This window comes from Anopheles coluzzii, chromosome 3, assembly GCF_943734685.1.
Source record: "Anopheles coluzzii chromosome 3, AcolN3, whole genome shotgun sequence".
Lineage (NCBI taxonomy): Eukaryota > Metazoa > Arthropoda > Insecta > Diptera > Culicidae > Anopheles > Anopheles coluzzii.
The window spans coordinates 90,697,499-90,715,332 of record NC_064671.1 but is presented as its reverse complement, the minus strand read 5'-3'; the positions used below and the strand labels follow the sequence as shown (position 1 = coordinate 90,715,332).

Here is a 17,834-nt window from a genome sequence, read left to right as displayed (position 1 = left end):
TTTGCCTTGGAAAGAATAATGTTCGGAGGTTTTGCTGATTTGAAATAAGCTCTACAGAAGCGGTTTATTCGATGAGGATACGGTAAAGAGATACGGAAAGGAGCGTACGGATTAAAGTCATGTTTGAGCGCATGTTATGGCATCGTTGGCATCCACGGTTGATCTTCCTCAAGCGGCGTCCCGGTGTATGACATCTACAAAGGAGGTAAGTATCAAACTCAAAATCCTGCTATAATTTCTCCAAATTCTTCATTGTAGGACTCACCTATCGCATGACGACACTCGGCCGCACACAGCACATACTCGATCAGCTCGATCTGCGGTCGGTTCAGCTCCACCATCAATCGCTGCAACCGGCACAGGATGCGATTGTTCGTGTTAAAGCCGGAAGATCGTAGCGCATGGCGCAGCTCACGCCGATCCAACGTGCCACTGCCATCCATATCGTACAGCCGGAACACCGACTCCCACTGATACACATCCCGTGCGATCGTACGGTACTGTTCGTACCCGATCGTATCCTGCCCATCGGCAATGCGCCCCATCAGTAGCTTCACAATCCGCTCCAACTCCTCCCGATGGGCTTGATCTTCCTGTACGATCGGCTCCCCCGCTCGACGACTCTTCCTCACTGCCGATTGTATCCAAAAGCACGCACAAAGCTGCAGCACACAGGAGTAGAACTTCCTCCACGGAGAAGAACCACCGCTCGTCTGCTGTTTCGGTTGTGGCCGCTTCGGAACGTTCGGGCGGAAAAACTGTTCCCACAGAATGTCACACAGACTGGCTGTGTTGAGCAGTTGCTTGTCTCCCTCCGCACGATTGTAGAATGCATTCGCCAACAGGGCCCACCGTGGAGTGTCGAAGAACTTCCCCTGCTCGGTGATACGATCGTCCAGCGTTCCGAAGCAAAGCGTTGCATCGTTCTCACACAGTGTGTTCCCACGGGCGGTAAAGATCCGGAGCAGATAGTCACCCTCCTCCCCCGGCTCGAACGTTGAAGGAATGACGAGATACAGACCAGCGTCTAGCGTTAATCGGCAACTGATTTCACGCGCATTGATAAAAATCGATCCACCAACGATCGCGTGATCGTGGTGCTGGAAGAACTCCCTCGGGACGGGCTTTTGGCGCAGATCCTCCACCGTCACCCTGTACACGGTGAACCCGATCGTGAGGCTTGGAAGGGAATCGGCCCGACGATACTTTTGCATCAGTGCAATCACCACACCGGAACCGGTTGTACCGTCCTGCACGTGGATAGTGTACTGGGGATTCAGTGGGAATGTGTCGAGGAAGGAGATGTTCCCCCCGGCCGTCGTGTCCCGGATCCACTGACCGTCCAGTGCACTCAACTCCCAGCGATAGCGGCGGGTAGAGGATGTTCGATCCCCAGCACCATCTTCCTCAATGCTGTGCAGTTCTGGTGAGAGATGGCAAACCTCCAGCCGGTCAAAGTGTTTCATAAAGTCGACCAGTTCGATCCAAAACTCGCCATCGTTTTCAACCGTCAGCCCGACGCGCTTCCTTTCCGCCTGGTTGAGAGACTTCCACTCGCGGGATTTGTCGCTCCAGCGGCCATTCCACTCGATTCCGGTGCCCCACGGGTTGCGGATGCGAAGCAAACGGATGTCATCGCTACCGCTCACTAAGCCGGGGATGCTGCACACCTTAGTGATGGAGTAGGAATGGCCCCGCAAAAGACCTTCCTTCGTGGCAACGTTCTCACCCGTTGGATCACTCTGAAATGAAGAAAAAGGATCATTAAGTTGTGCCAAAAGTCCAACAAAATATCTCGCAAACTCCTCACCTTCAGGTTGCAGGCAAACAGTGACCCCATCTCGGACCCACTGCGCAAGATATCCCACAGCTGGTCCTCCTGCCCGTCGGCCATCTTTTTCGGCTGATAAAACTCCGTCAGTCCCCCGGTCAGGTCCTGCATTGCTTCCCGTGCCGTGCCACCGTCAAGCGCACCGTACGAACCGTAAAACTTTGCGTACGCTTTCTCCAGCAGCGCACTCCAGTACTCGTCCCCGTTAGCCGACCTGCCAAACAGCAACTTCCCCGTGGCGTCCGTCGGCAGCCGATCGTCAATCACCACCTCCACCCACTGGCCAAACTCCCAGAAGCGAAAGTGAAACACACCGGCGTACTGCTGCTCCTCCTGGAAACTATTATCGCTCGGCAGTACGCGCCGAAACAGCCACGGATGGGAGGTCAGATTGGTGGCGGCCGTTAGCAGCCAGCAGTCGTTCAGTGCGCCCTGGCAGATGTCCAGCCGGGAGGCACCGTCGATGAAGAACCGGGCGGTTGGGGTAAGCTCTTTCGGGCGTTTCCAGCGCACGTTGGCGAATTTGGGCATACCGATCGAGGCGTCCGTTGCGGGAAAGTCGGGATCTTCAAAGAGACGGCCCTCGGATAGGCATTGCTGCCGGAGGGTGTAGAAGTGTTGCTGATGGTTGCTGATGGTGGAGTTGTATCTGGGCTAGAAGGTATTGAGAAATCGGCGGTGGCTTTGATGAGTATGATCAAGGGCGCTGATCGACGGCGTTGCAGTGTTTGGACAAGTGTTTCCTTTGTTTCTGTGTTGGATTAGTCATCGTGGGGTTTGAGTTCTTGTTTCTTACCATGCCTTTGTTTAAGTTTAAACGCAAATTTTCCAATTAATCTCCCCAACACATTGATTACGTCAGCTCAAATGGCTATAGATTATCCCTTAGTTTTTTCATGTCCTTTCCCGATAATTACCCTCAAACTGCCATATCACATTAAGGACAATCAATTGTTAAAAATATCAAAATAGTTTAAAATGGCCGAAGAAATTATATTTATGTATAGAGGAATACAATTACTTATGATTTCGTTCATAAAACTTCTTGCTTAAAGCTTATTTCGTTATCAATGTATCGATAAACTTCATCATTTTTGAGAACATTTTCCAAAAAACGAGCTTTTGAATCGTAAAATATTTGAAATCTTAGAGTCAAATTGTCCATGCAATCAACCGAAAAGATCTTTGACCACCTGTTTGACTACGTTTTTTCTAAAGATATCATGCATAATTTATAATATTGTTCAGCGCCAACCACACGGAGTTGAAGAGACGAACCCCATTGCGAAAATCGATGAGCGACCAATAGCTTGAATCAATTTTTAGAGACTTTTATTCATAATAACATGACATTCAATCTCCCAATCATCCGATTCGACAGCTTCCATCGTTAGTGAGCCCGAAAATCACATATAAGCCTAAGTAAAAACTGAGTTCTAAGCAAAGCAAATCACATACCAAAACCCCCCGGGGAACATAAAAAAAGCGCTCAAACGATCGAATTCGTTCGACAAACATGCTGGCGTTAAGGGGCCCACTTTACCGCTAACCCTGACCTCAGTGCAGCGCTGTAACTAAACACAGTGTGTGTGTGCGAAAAAAAGGGGTTCCAGTGATAAGGGAATTTGAAGCGGGTGTGGGACCTTTTTTTACAACTTTCTCCTCGGAATGCTATGCCCTTCCCTTCACTGATAACTATGATCTCAATTTCCATTTCAATTTCACGGGGGAATGGTTGTGCATCTTCTTACCTCATCATTTTCAAACGTAACGGGCAAAAAGCGTGTCGAGGAGCGGGAACTGCCGAACGGTGCAGATGGGCCTTTGACATGTGCGCTGGAAGAATTAGGCGTGGGACACGCCTGCGCCGCCATTATCGTAACCACGTGGAGTTGCACTTTACACCCAAAACTGAGAGCGCTCTTCACATACTTCAGTTATCAGTGCGATCTTCTTTAACTAACGATCGTTTAACCTCGGCACTTGTGTGTGTATGTGTGTTCACGGTTAATTAACGGCAATGTCTTCTGCTGTACGTAAAGGGGATGAATGTTGTTTGCACACTTCAACTGTTTGATTGCAACTACGCGAACGATTCGCAGAACTGCGCCTATCGAGTATACGCATATCGTCTTATCATTGAAAGAGTGAGAGAGCCACACACTTGTTTACAGAACAACCCGTTTAGCTCTCTTGCACGGTGGCTGTTGTTAGGTAGAATGTCGTCGTTCCCTTTCTCGTTCTTGTGATGTGTCACGACGATGCACTGTGCGTGACAAGTGCTCACACTTCCGGCGTGTACGTACGCACCAACACTGGCGGAAGGTAATCCACCTTGGAGAAGCGGCAGGTCAGGATGACCCCGTTAAACTACCGGTGCAACTGCATCGGTCACACTGTTGCACCATATGGAACGGGGCCGTGTATGGGGCCGCGTTTTTTCCCCCATTAGGGCTCTATCACCAAAGCGCGGTTACACTGTACACATTGCTTCCCCTGTATGGCTTTAAAAGCAAACGGGCTTCTTCGATTAGATCGAAACTTCAAAACGCCGCACCAGCAGCTCCGGTGTCGACGACCGCAACGTAAAGAATGTTAACCGCGACCACGACCACGGTCAGACAGGTCCACGGCGCACCAACACAACACACACCAGCAGCGCCACCACAAACAACAACCACGAAGGGGTGGAGATGGGGTGGCTTTTAAAAACTTACCTGGCCGAGAGCGACACAATCCTTTTGGATGGGAGAGAATCTGGTGGAGAAACCGGTTCCAGCGTGAGAGAGAGCGCGAAAGAGACAGAGAGCGCACGAGAGCTGAAGGGCAAATCGTTTTGCGGAGTACTGTGGCGGGAAACAGTGCGCCTGCTTTGACGCGTATACTAGCACCATCTGTTGGCCGGTGTCGGTAAGGTACGGTAACCGTTTTTTTCTTTAAATGTTGTTCTATAAACTTATTTGATTAATTGTAACTTAAATTTAAAACAATTTTTTTTTACTTTCAGTTTGCAAAATTGTCTATTTATTACCAAATTTTTCACTACAATCAAAAATATAATATAACATGCTGTTATCATTTATGCGCAGTAGCTACCATTTCAAACTTTTAAATTTTTAAAAGATACTAAGAGTATGCAAATAATATCATTGCCTGTAAAAAATGTCTTTGTACGTTTCCCGTTCAATTAACACCCTGTTGTGATAGATGGTAATGCACGATTGGGCCGCACATGAACACTTTTGCTGGGAAGTCAATCTTTGAATACTTGTTTTTCAACTTTCGTTCCTCAGCGGGCAATGTTGGCTTTCTGTTTTGCTCAAATGCGAAGCAGATTCCAATAAAATTGGAACTCCCATTGCTAGCGAGAGCAGTTTTAATATCATCCACACTATCATCCTGCTTCCTGCCCGAGCGATGCTTCCGCACGACGAATGTTATCATCATCCATATCAAACCAGCTACGAAGGAGATGATTATCATCAACGTGTATGGGCTTCTGAGTGAGTAGATTGTTTCAGCATTCCATGAAACCAGCTTAGCAAGAATCGGCTGTCCAAGATCGTACGTGCGATTGTTGATCTTTAGGTTGCGTATGGTTCCTGCAAAACCCTTGCTTTGAGCAACATCCGACCAGTTAAAACGTGCACCAAGTTGGTTGAGGTAACTTGAAGAATCGCCGAGATGGAGGATACTGTTGGTGAAGTGCTTGACGCGCGCATCTCTACATGTGGAGAATCTCATCTTGTATCCATCCACGATCAGTTGAACCATATCGGGGAAGATCACTATCTCAATGCTGAAGGAGTTGCGTAGTTCGGCGGAGGGATGCCGAAGACGTTCTATGTTCCCTCCAACACCGAACCACAGCACGGGACGCTTTGCAATAAGCTCCAAAGCTAAAAACTCCAAGGCAGGTGCTTCAGGATTATGATCAACGATCCAAGGTCCAATGTACAGTACTAATCCATCGTTCGAGTTTGGAGCAAGCTCCATGCTTATGCTTGTAGTATTGCCAGGATCTATCAATGGATAGATTGCATACCCATTCTCTTCGAAACTGATCTCGATTTTCTCACATTTGGGTCCTTCAAAACCTTTTAGGCACGAGCAGTGATCGTCTACCGGAGATCCTCCATTCAGGCAGGTTATTATCTTCCTATCCACACATTCCTTTTGCACCGTAACGTTCACTCCCGTAAAAGCATTACCTTCAGTGTGGATAGTGATTGGGGTGGACGACACGTGGAGTTTGCTCTTGCAGAAATGATTATCGCCACAGGAATTCGGTATACATTCATCAATTCCCACTTGAAGCACTGGGAAACCTACGATTTGCTCAAGCTTATGCTTTTGATCAGTCAGCACTGTGAGAAATTGTGGAAGGTACACTGATTCCAACAAGCCATGCACCAAGTAGCGTACATTTAGAATCGTATGATTTGTTTGATACTTTTCATTTTGTATCGAAAATATAACCACCTTGTCCTGAGTGACATTCAGTGCGCTGGCGATACTCATCCCCAAACGTTCCTTTGGTGCGGTACTGCTGCCTTTCTCCTTTGTCAAGAACTGCTCACCAGTTACGTTAAGGAACCGAATGGAGCCACTTCGATCGATATGCTTCTTTAAGACTTTCTTAACCGTCACCTTCACTTTTTTAGATATTTTGCACTTTGATGCATCGTTGAACCGCTCAGTCACGATGAAATGTAGTAAGTAGATACCTTCCGGGGTTCCTTCGCGCATCGTGATTATTCCTGTACTATCATTTATCTCGAAGTACCTTCTCGACGCTTGACTGACCGTGTCGTCCCACTGGCATATCTTATCCATATTGTTCGAATCGAGGCTCACTCGTCCTATTGCTGCATCAGATATCGCACCGTTGTAATTATACACGGTGATATGAGTCAGCACGGACCCTGCCGTCACTTGAACACTTGAATCATGGCTCACTATTTCGTCCATAGTAAACTGGATTGCATGGTCCGAATGAATATCGTATCCTGAGGCTGCCTCTATGTGAAACATTTGATAGAGCCAACCTATCAACACTAGCTGAATCGATATAAGATGCAGTCGAGGTATGGACAGATATTTTAACATGTTGTGGCTGCAAATAGAGCTACGAGCTGGTGAGAAGGGAAGGGAAGGGAAGAGAGAGAGAGAGAGAGAGAGAGAGAGAGAGAGAGAGAGAGAGAGAGAGAGAGAGAGAGAGAGAGAGAGAGCATGGACTGGAATCATTAGAACATGCTATAAATATTCAGTGATAAAATCAACTTACCTGAGCAAGAACGAAATTGTTTTATGACGAGTTCTGAATGCTTCCAACGCTAAACACTTACTGTGACGCTGTTTACTTTCGTCGCTGTTTATGTCAAGTAGACTCGATAAACAATATCGCTTTTGGAATTTCTTGGAAAAAGGATTTAAATTTACTTTTTTTCATGATGCATCAAGATAAGTGATAGCGCATTCGTGGAAAGCTTATTTTTTATCGCCGAAAGTGCAGTTGCGGCCTGATGCACAAAGTGCATTTTTATTTACTATTGCGCATCTTGAACGAATGAAGAATAGAAAAAATATGAACCTCATACCAATTACATTATGGCTCAGTAAACAAATTTGACAAAATTAAAATTGAACCGTTCATTTTGGTTAGAAACTATTTTTTGCAGTTACAGGTGGTCCCCGAAAGTAACCAAATTGTACAGTTTTTTGAACAAATTGTACTAATTTGACACATCCATTGTCAAATGCCAAATAATTTCCCTATTCACCAAATGTTTAAAACCATTTCAAAGGGTTTAAAACTGTTAAATTCAGCCAGAATCATATCAAATAATCAATGACATTGCTAAAATCACCCCTTACGTTCAAAATTATACGAAAATTCGTGATATTTCGGCTGGAATTTACGAGATTCGACTTACGCGGAAATTCGAGACACGCGGTATTTTGCGGCCATTTTCAGTCCCCATTAACCGTAGAGTTGGCAACCAGATTTACACACGTAAGTTGGCAACCGGCATACCCGGGTATTCCACACGTTTTGATGCAAAAAATTAACGATTTTCATAGGTAAACAATGCTTTCTATATTTTAATGCTGTAAGCTAGTAATGCCGACCATATATTCTCTTCTATTTCATTTATTCATTAAGTTTTTTTCATTTTATCATAAAAATAACGGTCAAATTGAAATTTGGAATCGCTTGAATTTGACTCGAAAATAAGCACAATACGAAAAGAGGAAGAAGAGAAACGTCATTCTCCATACAAAATGTATGGAATACCCGGGTATGCTGGTTGCCAACTTACGTGGTAAAGTTAAAAAAAATCAAAATAAAATACTTACAGGCTGTTTAAAATTACAACTTATGCACCAAAAAATCAGAAATTAAAAGCTGGGAGGCTACGGAAAATTTCGGGTGAATAAAAGCAATGAATCAAAAGTTATTGCAGTTCGAAGTTGAAAAAAATACCCGGGTATCCGGTTGCCAACTTAAAGGTTAACCGTGTATCTCGGGGACCGCCTGTACAGGCGGTCCCCGAGATACACGGTACCTCTTATACGCGGATTCGGAGATACACGGTTTTTTAAATTTGACAATTCTTTGAGCAAATTGTACTGATTTGACACATCAATTGCAAATTACCAAATAATTTCCGTTTTGATCGAATGTTAAAAACTATTTAAAAAGGTTTAAAACAGTTATATTCAGTCAGAATAATATCAAATAATTCATAATGTGACTAAAACCACCCTTTACTTGCAAAATTACACGAAAATTAGTGATATTTTAGCTGGAAATCACGAGATTCGACTTACGCGGAAATTCGAGATACGCGGTATTTTGCAGCCGTTTTCGGTCCCCATTAACCGTGTATCTCGGGGACCGCCTGTATTGTCCAATTCAAACATGCTCCAAAATCAAACCGTGTTCGTGTCACCTCGCTAGGCACCTTTCACTTCTCACTCACCAACACTTCTCATTTGGCGCCATTTTGCTAATTTTGGCGTAATTTTACTGTAATTGTTCACGCTATAATTATGTCTTTTGTTTTGAGACGCTCTAAATCATCCATCGCCCTTCTTTAACTATAAATTTTCTCATAAATGTATTCCTAAAAAACCTTTTGCTCACCCAACGGTAAAGCCTTTTCACTCACATCCCTTTGACAGCTCACATCTGACAGCTGCCGTCATTTGAGCGGACGACAGATGCTCACACAGTTGCTCTCCCTCACTCCAGTTGCGTGCGACCAGTCCGACCAGCATTCGCTCGATAACGGTGAAAACAAAATGTCTACTTCTACGAAACGGGTGCAGTGAGCCTCCTGTTCGTGTCCCGCACGGTGTTCCGCAAGCAAACGGCAGCAGCAGCAGCAGCAGTGACACAGTGTCCCTTCTGTGTGTCTCTCTCGAGCATTTTGCTACTCCGGTCCAGTTCCCAAAACCGTGCAAAGCCGGACGGGGTCGTGCAGAACGGGGCGCAGCATCTTTCACCGCTCGTGAAAGGCCAGCGGGGTGCCATTCCCCCCCCCTTTCGCCCCTCCATCGCGTACAACAGCGGGTGTGTATCGGGTCTCCCTTTCCACGGGGTGGGCTTCTGGCGAGCCTACGCGCTCCGGCGCTCTCGCCTGTGTGTTATTGCTCTCCCGTACGTTCAGTGGGTCGGTCGATCGGTTCTAGTTCTGTCCCGCGTGTGTATGTGTGTGTGTGTGTACGGATCATCTCTCCCCGGGTTAGTGTGTGTCGCGTGTGCGTGTGTGTATGGCCGTTGGTTAGGTTGGTCTCGGGGTGGATATTTTCCCATTCATGCATTTCTTCCTTTCGAGGGCAGAAAAGGGCAGTAAGGCAAGAAAAACACACACACACACACTGCGACATCAGGGCAGGCTGAGTGTTTAGGTTTTCTGTGTCGCGGCTGTGTACGTGTGTTTGTGTGTGTGTGTGTGTGCCACCGTTCGCAGTCGATGTGGCGCTAGTGTGTGGGTACGAGTTTTCACTCCGCGTGTGTTCGCTGGCTTTTCAGCTGGAGTGCGGAGAAGAAAAAAAACGCTAGAAAGTTTGAATGGAAAAACGGTTCAGTTTTCACGCGTTTCGCATCGTCAAAATCCCTCTCGAAGAAGTTCTGCAATCGTGTGCCCGGTTGTGCAGGAAAGAGGAACGAGGAAAACCCTCCCGTGTATTTAGTGTTAGTGTACGTACTCGTGTATGTATGTGTATGTGTGTGTGTTTATGCTAGATGCTCGAGCTAAATGCGAAGGAATCAGGCCGAAACGCGGGTGACGGCAGTTTCCTTTTGCTGCCTGGTTTTTGTCCATAAATGGAAAACCCCCAGGAAGTGACGTGAATTTTCCTCAATCGAAAGGATAAACTTGTGCTGTGGGGCTGCCGCCCCGCATCTACCAAATAAGGAGGTTTTTCTCGAAGGAAAAAAACGGGGTCTCTGCAAAGATTTTCTTCCCGTCTTCGTGCTTGAAACTGTCTTGCTCGCACACACACACTCACACACTTACATGGGCACACGCTGGCGTTGGAGCTGCTGCTGGTGAAAGGCAACGGTGCGTGCTGACGAGATGCATACGTGTGTGTGTGCGTGTTGAATGAGCCCTGTGTGTGTGTGTTTGTGTGGAGCAGAAAAGGCGTAAGAATAAGAGATGCTCAGGTGAACACGGCGAAAGGCAAAAGGTAGAAGCGAACGCTAAAACGGAAGAACAACCACAACAACGACACCAAAAAGGAAGAGTTTGCAACAGTAAATTGGTGTGTGCATCTCCGTATGAGCTGTGTGTGTGTGCTGTAAGAAATGAGTAAAACAACCGGAAGAAGAAGAAGAAGAAGATGGAAGGTTTTGCAAAAATGAATAGGGAAACTATCTGCTCCCGCATTGCACGCGACTGTGTGTTTGTGTGACGTACGTGTGACGTGTGCAGTCCAACAAAAAAGGGGCTGCTGCCTGACTGATAGTGTACCGCACGAAAAGTGTCCGAAATTGGTGTGTGTGAGCTAGAGCGAACGGAAGGAGCAAACGGAGAAAGAGAGAGAGCGAGAGAGCGCGAGAGTGCCAACATGCAAAATCGATCTTTGACGTTGAGGCGAGCGCGAGTAAAAATCGGCTTGCAAAAAGTCATCACGTAGAAGTAAAGGAAGGGAGGGGGGGGGGGGGTGAAGAGGCACTTGCAAGTGAAATGTTGTAAGCACTGTGTGTGTCGGTGTGCGTGTTGGTGATTGTGACAGTCCCCCCGTGCGTGAGTAACGCGGGGTTTAGGCTTGGGCGTTCTACCGATTATTCGATTTGTGGTGACCGCGGCCGCTCAACCGTCGATTGTGTCCTGTGTCCGGGGCAGTGTCTCATGTCACACACACACACACGCCCGTACAGAAACAGACAATCGACGTAAAAGGACGGGACAGCCCTAGCGTGAATGGCAGCAGGCCATGGGATAGAGAGAAAACTCCCGGGCGAAAATGAAGAAGAAGAAGAAGAAGAAGAACCAGTTAGGTTAGGAAAGGGGTGTGGGCAATGAGGAGAAAGAAGAAGGGAACAGAGAGAGAGAGAAGCAAAAAACAGACAGATCTCACACACAGGTTTACACACGGGTCTCCTCGTTTCTCTACGGTCCGCTTCACCCTTGGTCGATTTCTTCTCTCGCTCTGTCTCTCTCTCTCTTTCTCTCCGCTGCACGATTTAGCGATGGATGATGGAAGGAAAGTGGCGCTGTGTGTGTGTGTTTGTGTGGCTGTACAGCAATGACTGACTTTACCCCCGGTAAACTGGTCACTAGTGTACGTGTACGTGTGTGTGTGTGTGTGTGTTGGTTTTTGTGCAGGATTCAACAGCATATGCGCTGCACACACAAACACACACAGGCACACGTTCCTGGCAAGGGAAGAAAAACATACGCATAATTTAGAAGGCGCTCTGCTGCTATTACAATTGCTGTATATTTTGGGCTGATGGCACAAGAAGGAGAGAAGCATTGGCACCAAAGCGAACAATTATGTGTGGTGGAGCATCATCTTCCATTTTGCACGGGAAGCAACACAACACACACACCTGCCAATTGAAAGACAAGAATAATTGCAGCGAATGAATCATGAAAAGTGTTTTTTTTGTCTGCTTTTACACGAGAGACAAGCTGCTGCTCCTTCCCCGAACGAAGATGACAGTGGTCTGCTTCGGGGGGAAAGTAAGGAAGGGAAGAAAACGGTTTCTGTTTTTTTTTTCTTCTGCTGTTGGTTTCGCTGGCTTTGACAGTTCTCAAACGATTATCGGTTTGCGCTGTCGTCATCGAAACGGGTGTTGTTGTTGTTTTCTTCTTATATTTTCGGGTGCCTGCCTTCTCTTTCTCTCCTCTGTTCGGATTGATAGCTAAGGAGAAGGATTGTTGGTAATGGCAAATGGTTTGTAAAATGTTTGATAAAAATTACAAACTAATACATAACCAGGTAAAGAAAATTGTTTTTTTTTTTGTTTGGAAAATTGGAAAATTCCCACACAAATTGATTATTTGAATGGAGAAGTAATGGTGGCCATAGCTCAAACTGTACGAAAAATTACATTTTACACTGACATTGTTGACAGTGTGCTTAGGTGTGACTTTGTAAGTGTGTGTGTTTGCTGGCGCCAGACCGGGACGGGCATTTCTTTTTGGTCTGATCTTGTTGTTTTTTTTACCTTTCCTCGAGAAAATGTATGCACTTGTGTGTATTTGTGTATGTATCAAGTTGCAGTGGAGAGTTTGCTTTCGAAACGAAGGTGCTAAATGAGACTGTAAATATGAAGACGTCTTCATTTGAGATAGAAATATAGGGAGAGAGAGGGAGAGAGAGACACTGTTCAAGAGAAAGAGATGGAACAGACATCTCGAAGAAACATCCAACTTAGAAACTGCTGTACCCCACCCAACACACACAGCTGCAAGAAGAAGAAGAAGAAGTAGAAGAAAACAATGCAAAGTGCACTTTAGCAAATTGAGTTGAAAACTACTGTACAAGCGCAATCGAAAACGATATTCCATTCAGGCAGGTTTGGGTAGTTTTGAGAAGGAAAAACGAAAATTAGATTATTGCACCCTCACCACAACAAGGACAAGGACAAGGGCGGTCCATTTGTGCTGCCCTCTCTGTGTGTCGCTAAAAACACAAAATCAAAACACTTCGAGATTAGATGTTGCTCTTGCTTGCTCTGGCTTGGACTTACACTGGCGAAATGTGCATCGTTGGGTGTACCTGAGCGCACCAACCGCCATCACTAGCACCACTACCATCAGCGCATCCATTGCACCAGTAACAGCAGCAGAGAAAAAGGTCGTGAAAGCGAGAAAAGATGCGGAAAAGCTCCCACACTGCAATCGGTGAAAAATAACAGCAGCCCAAGCACACCACTGTGTACCTGCATCGTATGGGTGTGTGTCTGGCAACACGGGAAACGGGTGATTCGGCGAGGAAAATCTGCAATTCAAATTGCACCGAAACAACGGAAACGAGAGCAACAGATAGTTCACGGGCGGGACGTGTATTTGTATGGATGTGGTTTTTCGACCCAACTTGCCCTGGAGGAGAGATCGTACAGGTAAATATGCTGTTTTTATTACCATTTTTTTTTTGCTTCCTTTTTAGGTACGTAAAGTTGCTCGAGGAGTGTTTGGTGACATGTTTTCGTATACGGGGAACTTCTCTCGTTGGGATTTTTCCGTTACATTTGCTACAGCTGCATGAAAAACGGGCAAGATCAAACACTATCACGTGCTCCATATTGTTCGCCTCATTGGCATTATTTTAAATCCCCCTGTGTGTCTCATTTTAGGCCTGTGTAAATGCATCTCTAAAACTCCCATTGGAGCAAAGCGGAACATTCCCTTCATGTCACCGAACGAAAATGCTGACATTTTCCCGTCTCTTGGGGCTATCGCCGTTGGTGCACTGTCCGGGGGGAAAAACACACACAGAGAGGGAAAGAGAGAGAGAGAGATGCACAGTATTGCGTGTGAAAATTAGCGCATCCAAGTTTCGATGAGCCGCCGCGTTGAAAAGGGAAACTAAAAGAGGTCACCAGCAAGCACCACCTGTGGCCGTTTTGTTGCCTGCCTACTCTTACTGCTTCAAAAAAAAAAAAAACGGCTGACAGCGCCCCAAAAATACACCCATTGTCGACGACGCCCGACCGGGGAGACCGGGATAATCTCCTTTCCATGGTGGGATTTAAGCGTCCCACATGCTCGCCATTCCCTTTTGAGAGTTTAGTGTGCGTGTATGTGCGCGTTTGTTCGAAGACTTATAGCTCCCAACCCCGGGCTATGTTTCAATGTCATGTTGATGCTGGTTTTGGTACGGTCTTCTAATCGGTCCCCAAATAAGGCGAATTAGCTTAAGACACTTCGAAGAAATCGAAAGGAAGGGAGCGAATGCGATCGAAAAGGGCTGCGTAGGTGCGTTGTCTTGTAGTGGGATGTTTGAAATAGACATATTAGCATTTTAATTATAATGTTAAAGTCCAGCAGAAAAAGGTTAATCTTGTTTCTGCGACGATTTATTGTTCAACATGAAAAAATGGACTGCTGATAAGAGCCTGTGCCGGACGACTGACCCCGGAAATGGTGGCATATACAGCATTGGTTGATCAAAGTGATGTTGAATCATATAAAAATCTTGTAGAAAAAATGCACAATTTGTGTAGATAGTGAAAAGTTTTTCATAATCTTCATTAGACGTTTTGATAATGTCCTCCTCCCCAGTGCACGGGAATTCAATATCTGTTTCCGAAATCTTTGCACGCACTGTGTGCCATCAAAAGTCAGCAACAGCTGCTAGCAAAACCCCACACTTGGCTCGTCGGCTATGCTAGCGGCTGTGGCGGTGAATGGCCACAATGTGTTGCATCATCATCATCATCATCATGATCGTCATCTGTGTCCCCACCTAAAACGTGGTGGTGCGCGGGTTCCGAAAAATCTCGCCCCGAAAATACGATTCGTCATCGCGGCGGGTCCCAGCTGTGTGGTGGTGGGGGTGCCCTGGTACGGTGCGCCCCGACCTACATTGGGGGACACACACCGGCTGTCGCAATTCCTACGGGAGCGATGATACTATTCTCGTATGGTTTGAAGAAGCATTTTGAATTTATGTTACAAGTATGAATTTAAGTCAAAAGAAGAGCAACTTTGTACACAGCGATTTGAATTTGCCCAACTGTGTTTGATGTGAGAAAATAAATGTGTTCAAACACGTTACGTTCATCATCATTCGCTGCCAGTGTAGGATCTCATGTTGTTGTAGCATAAATAGTAAGGGAAAGGCTCTTCCCCCACGCTACTCGCAATAAGCAACAAGCAGTTTTACCGACCAACAGACCAACGTTTATTTTGTACCTATGTGTGTGTGTGTGTGTTGATTTACCTTTTCAACTTTTAAAACGCACCATATACACACACTCACATGCTGCTGCGCAAGAGGAAAGGGAATGTGCGTAAAACCGTGTCCGATGGCGCTGGCGTACGTTCCTTTTTTTTTAAATTACGCCTTTTGCTGTGCGCGTTGGTATTATTTTTCCACTTTTGCCCCAAGAATATACTCTCCACCAAGGAAGGGGTGGTCAACAGCATAAGGCAAACGAAAAGAACACACGTACACAATCACATATACGCAAAGTGAGTGTGTGTTTGAGTGGTGCACCGGTGGTTGTTGCGCTTGATCGCTTTTTTACTGCTGCTGCTGCCGGTCGAACGAATCGTTTCTTGCCCTCTTCCCCAATTTCTAATTGCCAGAAGAAACATTTGGCTCGTATGTTTGTGTGTGTTTTTGCTGTCTTCCTCTTTCGCCCACTTGTGTATGTTAAACAGTGGATGGGAGCCATTCCTCCCTGTCCGTTTTCTTCCGGTTCTATTGTTGGACGGTTCTCGGTAGGGAGCAGCGCACACGAAAGCAGGTGAAGCGAAGGCGGCAACGTCTTCTAACGGAAACACGGCAACACGGCTGACGGGTGCGCGCGATGGTCGAACCTGCAGCGCATGAAACAGCGTACCGAATCGCCACTTGATAGAATGATAGATTATTGGGAGGGTAGAAAATACGGAATGGCGGAAAAGAAGCAAAAACTAAACTTTCAAAAAACATTAGCGGTGTTTAGAAACACAGCACGGGCTTTGTTCTTTCTCCCCCGTAAGCTTTTTTGGCTGGTGGCTGTATCGCGCGCGGGACGCTTCCGCTTTTCTGCCGCCTATATGCTCGGTTGCATATGCATAAACGTATGCTAATGTTGCCCGTTTGTTAGTATTTATTTGTGTTATGGTTGTGTAGAAAACGCCGGCAGGGGTTGGCATAGAAAAGTTCGAGGGTGGTATATTGGTGCCGGTTTTCGGTAGTTCCCATCTATCCATCCATCAGTTTCATGTTTCCTTTTCTATCTTTTGTCTGCTCCAAGCGATGTTGGAGAAAGGTTATTTTGTGCTTGCTTTGGGGGATTTAAAGCGATTAGAATAAGCCTATTGATGTGCATATGTGCGCTTATATGAGCCGATTGTTGAACCTCAAAGTTCCAATAGACTACAGTCTTTATTCAAATGTTTTGTTTTATTCAATATTTAACATCATTTGACTCCAATTACGATCACCCTATCACCCAAAGAAGTGGACCTGTTGAGAGAAATAGAAGAATAAACGTTATAATTTTTGAACGAGCTTATAAGATTTGAACTCACGACCTGTAGCGCATTACGTCCTGCACTTGTTGTATCCACCGTTTGACCTTCATTTGCAGTGCGGCGTTATTATTCGTACTGTATCGAATCCAAGTGACATGGAGACTAAAACTGTGAATCCTAATTATATCCACTGAGCGATGTATTTATATTTATTATCCTTTTAAAGCGAATCAGTATGCTTCAATAAATAATCCACTTGTGATTGATGTGGAATAAATAGTCCCAGGATCGTCCGTGAAGCCGTTTTCCACCATGCAATTTTTGGCAAACGATCCAGATTGGTCGCTAATTACCTCAAGTGTGCACGGAAAGAAAAAAAGCGGTAGAAAATCTGCCCTGCGAAAGTGAAATATATCGCTTGTGAAATGCTCGTTAATTGCCGGGTTGACTCCTCTCTCTATCTCTTTCTCTCTCAAATCCCTGCAGAAGCTGCGCTGCTGCAATTACAATGTCGTCATCAGGTTTTCCGAGCAAATTGAATAGATTCTAGCCACCCTTCCTTCCTCATCCAATTTGAGTTCTTTTTTTTTCGCTATCCAATTTGCCATCACTAATCGAAGACTATTCATACAGTCCTGTGTGTTCGTATGCAAATAGCGAAGAGTGAATCACTTACAGCAACGTGCTCGAGAGAGCGAGACATCCCCTGGCACCAAAGATAGAGAGAGGATTTGACTTTTAAGCGATGCGAGATGCATCGTTTGAGGGAGATTAGAAACCACCCGTCTGCTTTTCACAACAACACGAACGCGCATCTTCAACGTCCCCAGGAGTTCCTCTGGGTTGCGTTGGAGAGGTCACACAGTGCTGCTGCGGTTTTTACATGGGTTTCATTTTTCCGAAAACCGGTCTCGGGCGCCCCTTGTAAGCCTCGCCGGTGTAGCGCACACACACAGGCTTTGCTGCGGGTCCGGTCGATCGGAGGATCGGAGTGTGGGTGTATTGTTTTACGCCATCCGGGGACTGGCCGCGGGGCGCCCAAGTGTGTTAGGTTTATTTTACGACGCTATTTTCTCCTTTGACGTCAGCGGAAAACTCACGGGCGGGTTTTCATGTGCTCACGCTCTGCCGTTGTGTCGTTGTGTGTTCGTTACGACCCTGCTATTTAGGAAACGAGAGCGCACTGGCCAAAATGAGCGAGCTGAGCGCAAAGAGTCTAACGGCGGTGTGCCGAGAGAAGCGTGTGATGCGTTTCCGTTTTTGGCCGTGTTTTTTGCAGATAAAAACACGAACCAAAGCCACCCATCTACCCCACCCACCCATCCCATCCGGACGACGTTAAGTTGATT

General features: G+C 46.1%; 3 protein-coding genes across 3 annotated transcripts in view; 1 reads left to right on the top strand and 2 right to left on the bottom strand.

Annotated features, from left to right (window-relative positions):
• Positions 1-29: 29 nt before the first annotated feature.
• LOC120960168 (calpain-B-like) lies at positions 30-4,604 on the bottom strand. Its single transcript, XM_040384176.2, has 4 exons — positions 3,583-4,604; positions 1,811-2,485; positions 266-1,742; positions 30-194 (listed from the first exon to the last, which is right to left on the bottom strand). Exons 1-4 carry the CDS (start codon positions 3,703-3,705, stop codon positions 169-171), a joined length of 2,301 nt encoding a protein of 766 aa, XP_040240110.2. The 5' UTR covers positions 3,706-4,604; the 3' UTR covers positions 30-168.
• A 309-nt stretch (positions 4,605-4,913) lies between these two features.
• On the bottom strand, positions 4,914-6,953 carry LOC125907549 (DE-cadherin-like). Its single transcript, XM_049610583.1, has one exon. It carries the CDS (start codon positions 6,938-6,940, stop codon positions 5,015-5,017), a length of 1,926 nt encoding a protein of 641 aa, XP_049466540.1. The 5' UTR covers positions 6,941-6,953; the 3' UTR covers positions 4,914-5,014.
• A 2,115-nt stretch (positions 6,954-9,068) lies between these two features.
• Positions 9,069-17,834, top strand: part of LOC120959769 (uncharacterized) — a 67,027-nt gene continuing 58,261 nt past the window's right edge. Inside the window, exon 1 of the mRNA XM_040383409.2 lies at positions 9,069-9,410. The gene's annotated coding sequence lies outside the window, so the exon portion shown is untranslated. The remainder of the gene's footprint in view (positions 9,411-17,834) is intronic.

Bases quoted from the DNA above. Each gene is read 5' to 3' on its own strand.
- LOC120960168 (XM_040384176.2), bottom strand. From the start codon at position 3,705: ATGGCGGCGCAGGCGTGTCCCACGCCTAATTCTTCCAGCGCACATGTC. The intron at 2,486-3,582 runs GTAAGAAGATGC...AATACCTTCTAG, and splicing joins TTACGTTTGAAAATGATGAG to CCCAGATACAACTCCACCAT. The intron at 1,743-1,810 runs GTGAGGAGTTTG...TCTTCATTTCAG, and splicing joins TGTTTGCCTGCAACCTGAAG to AGTGATCCAACGGGTGAGAA.
- LOC125907549 (XM_049610583.1), bottom strand. From the start codon at position 6,940: ATGTTAAAATATCTGTCCATACCTCGACTGCATCTTATATCGATTCAG.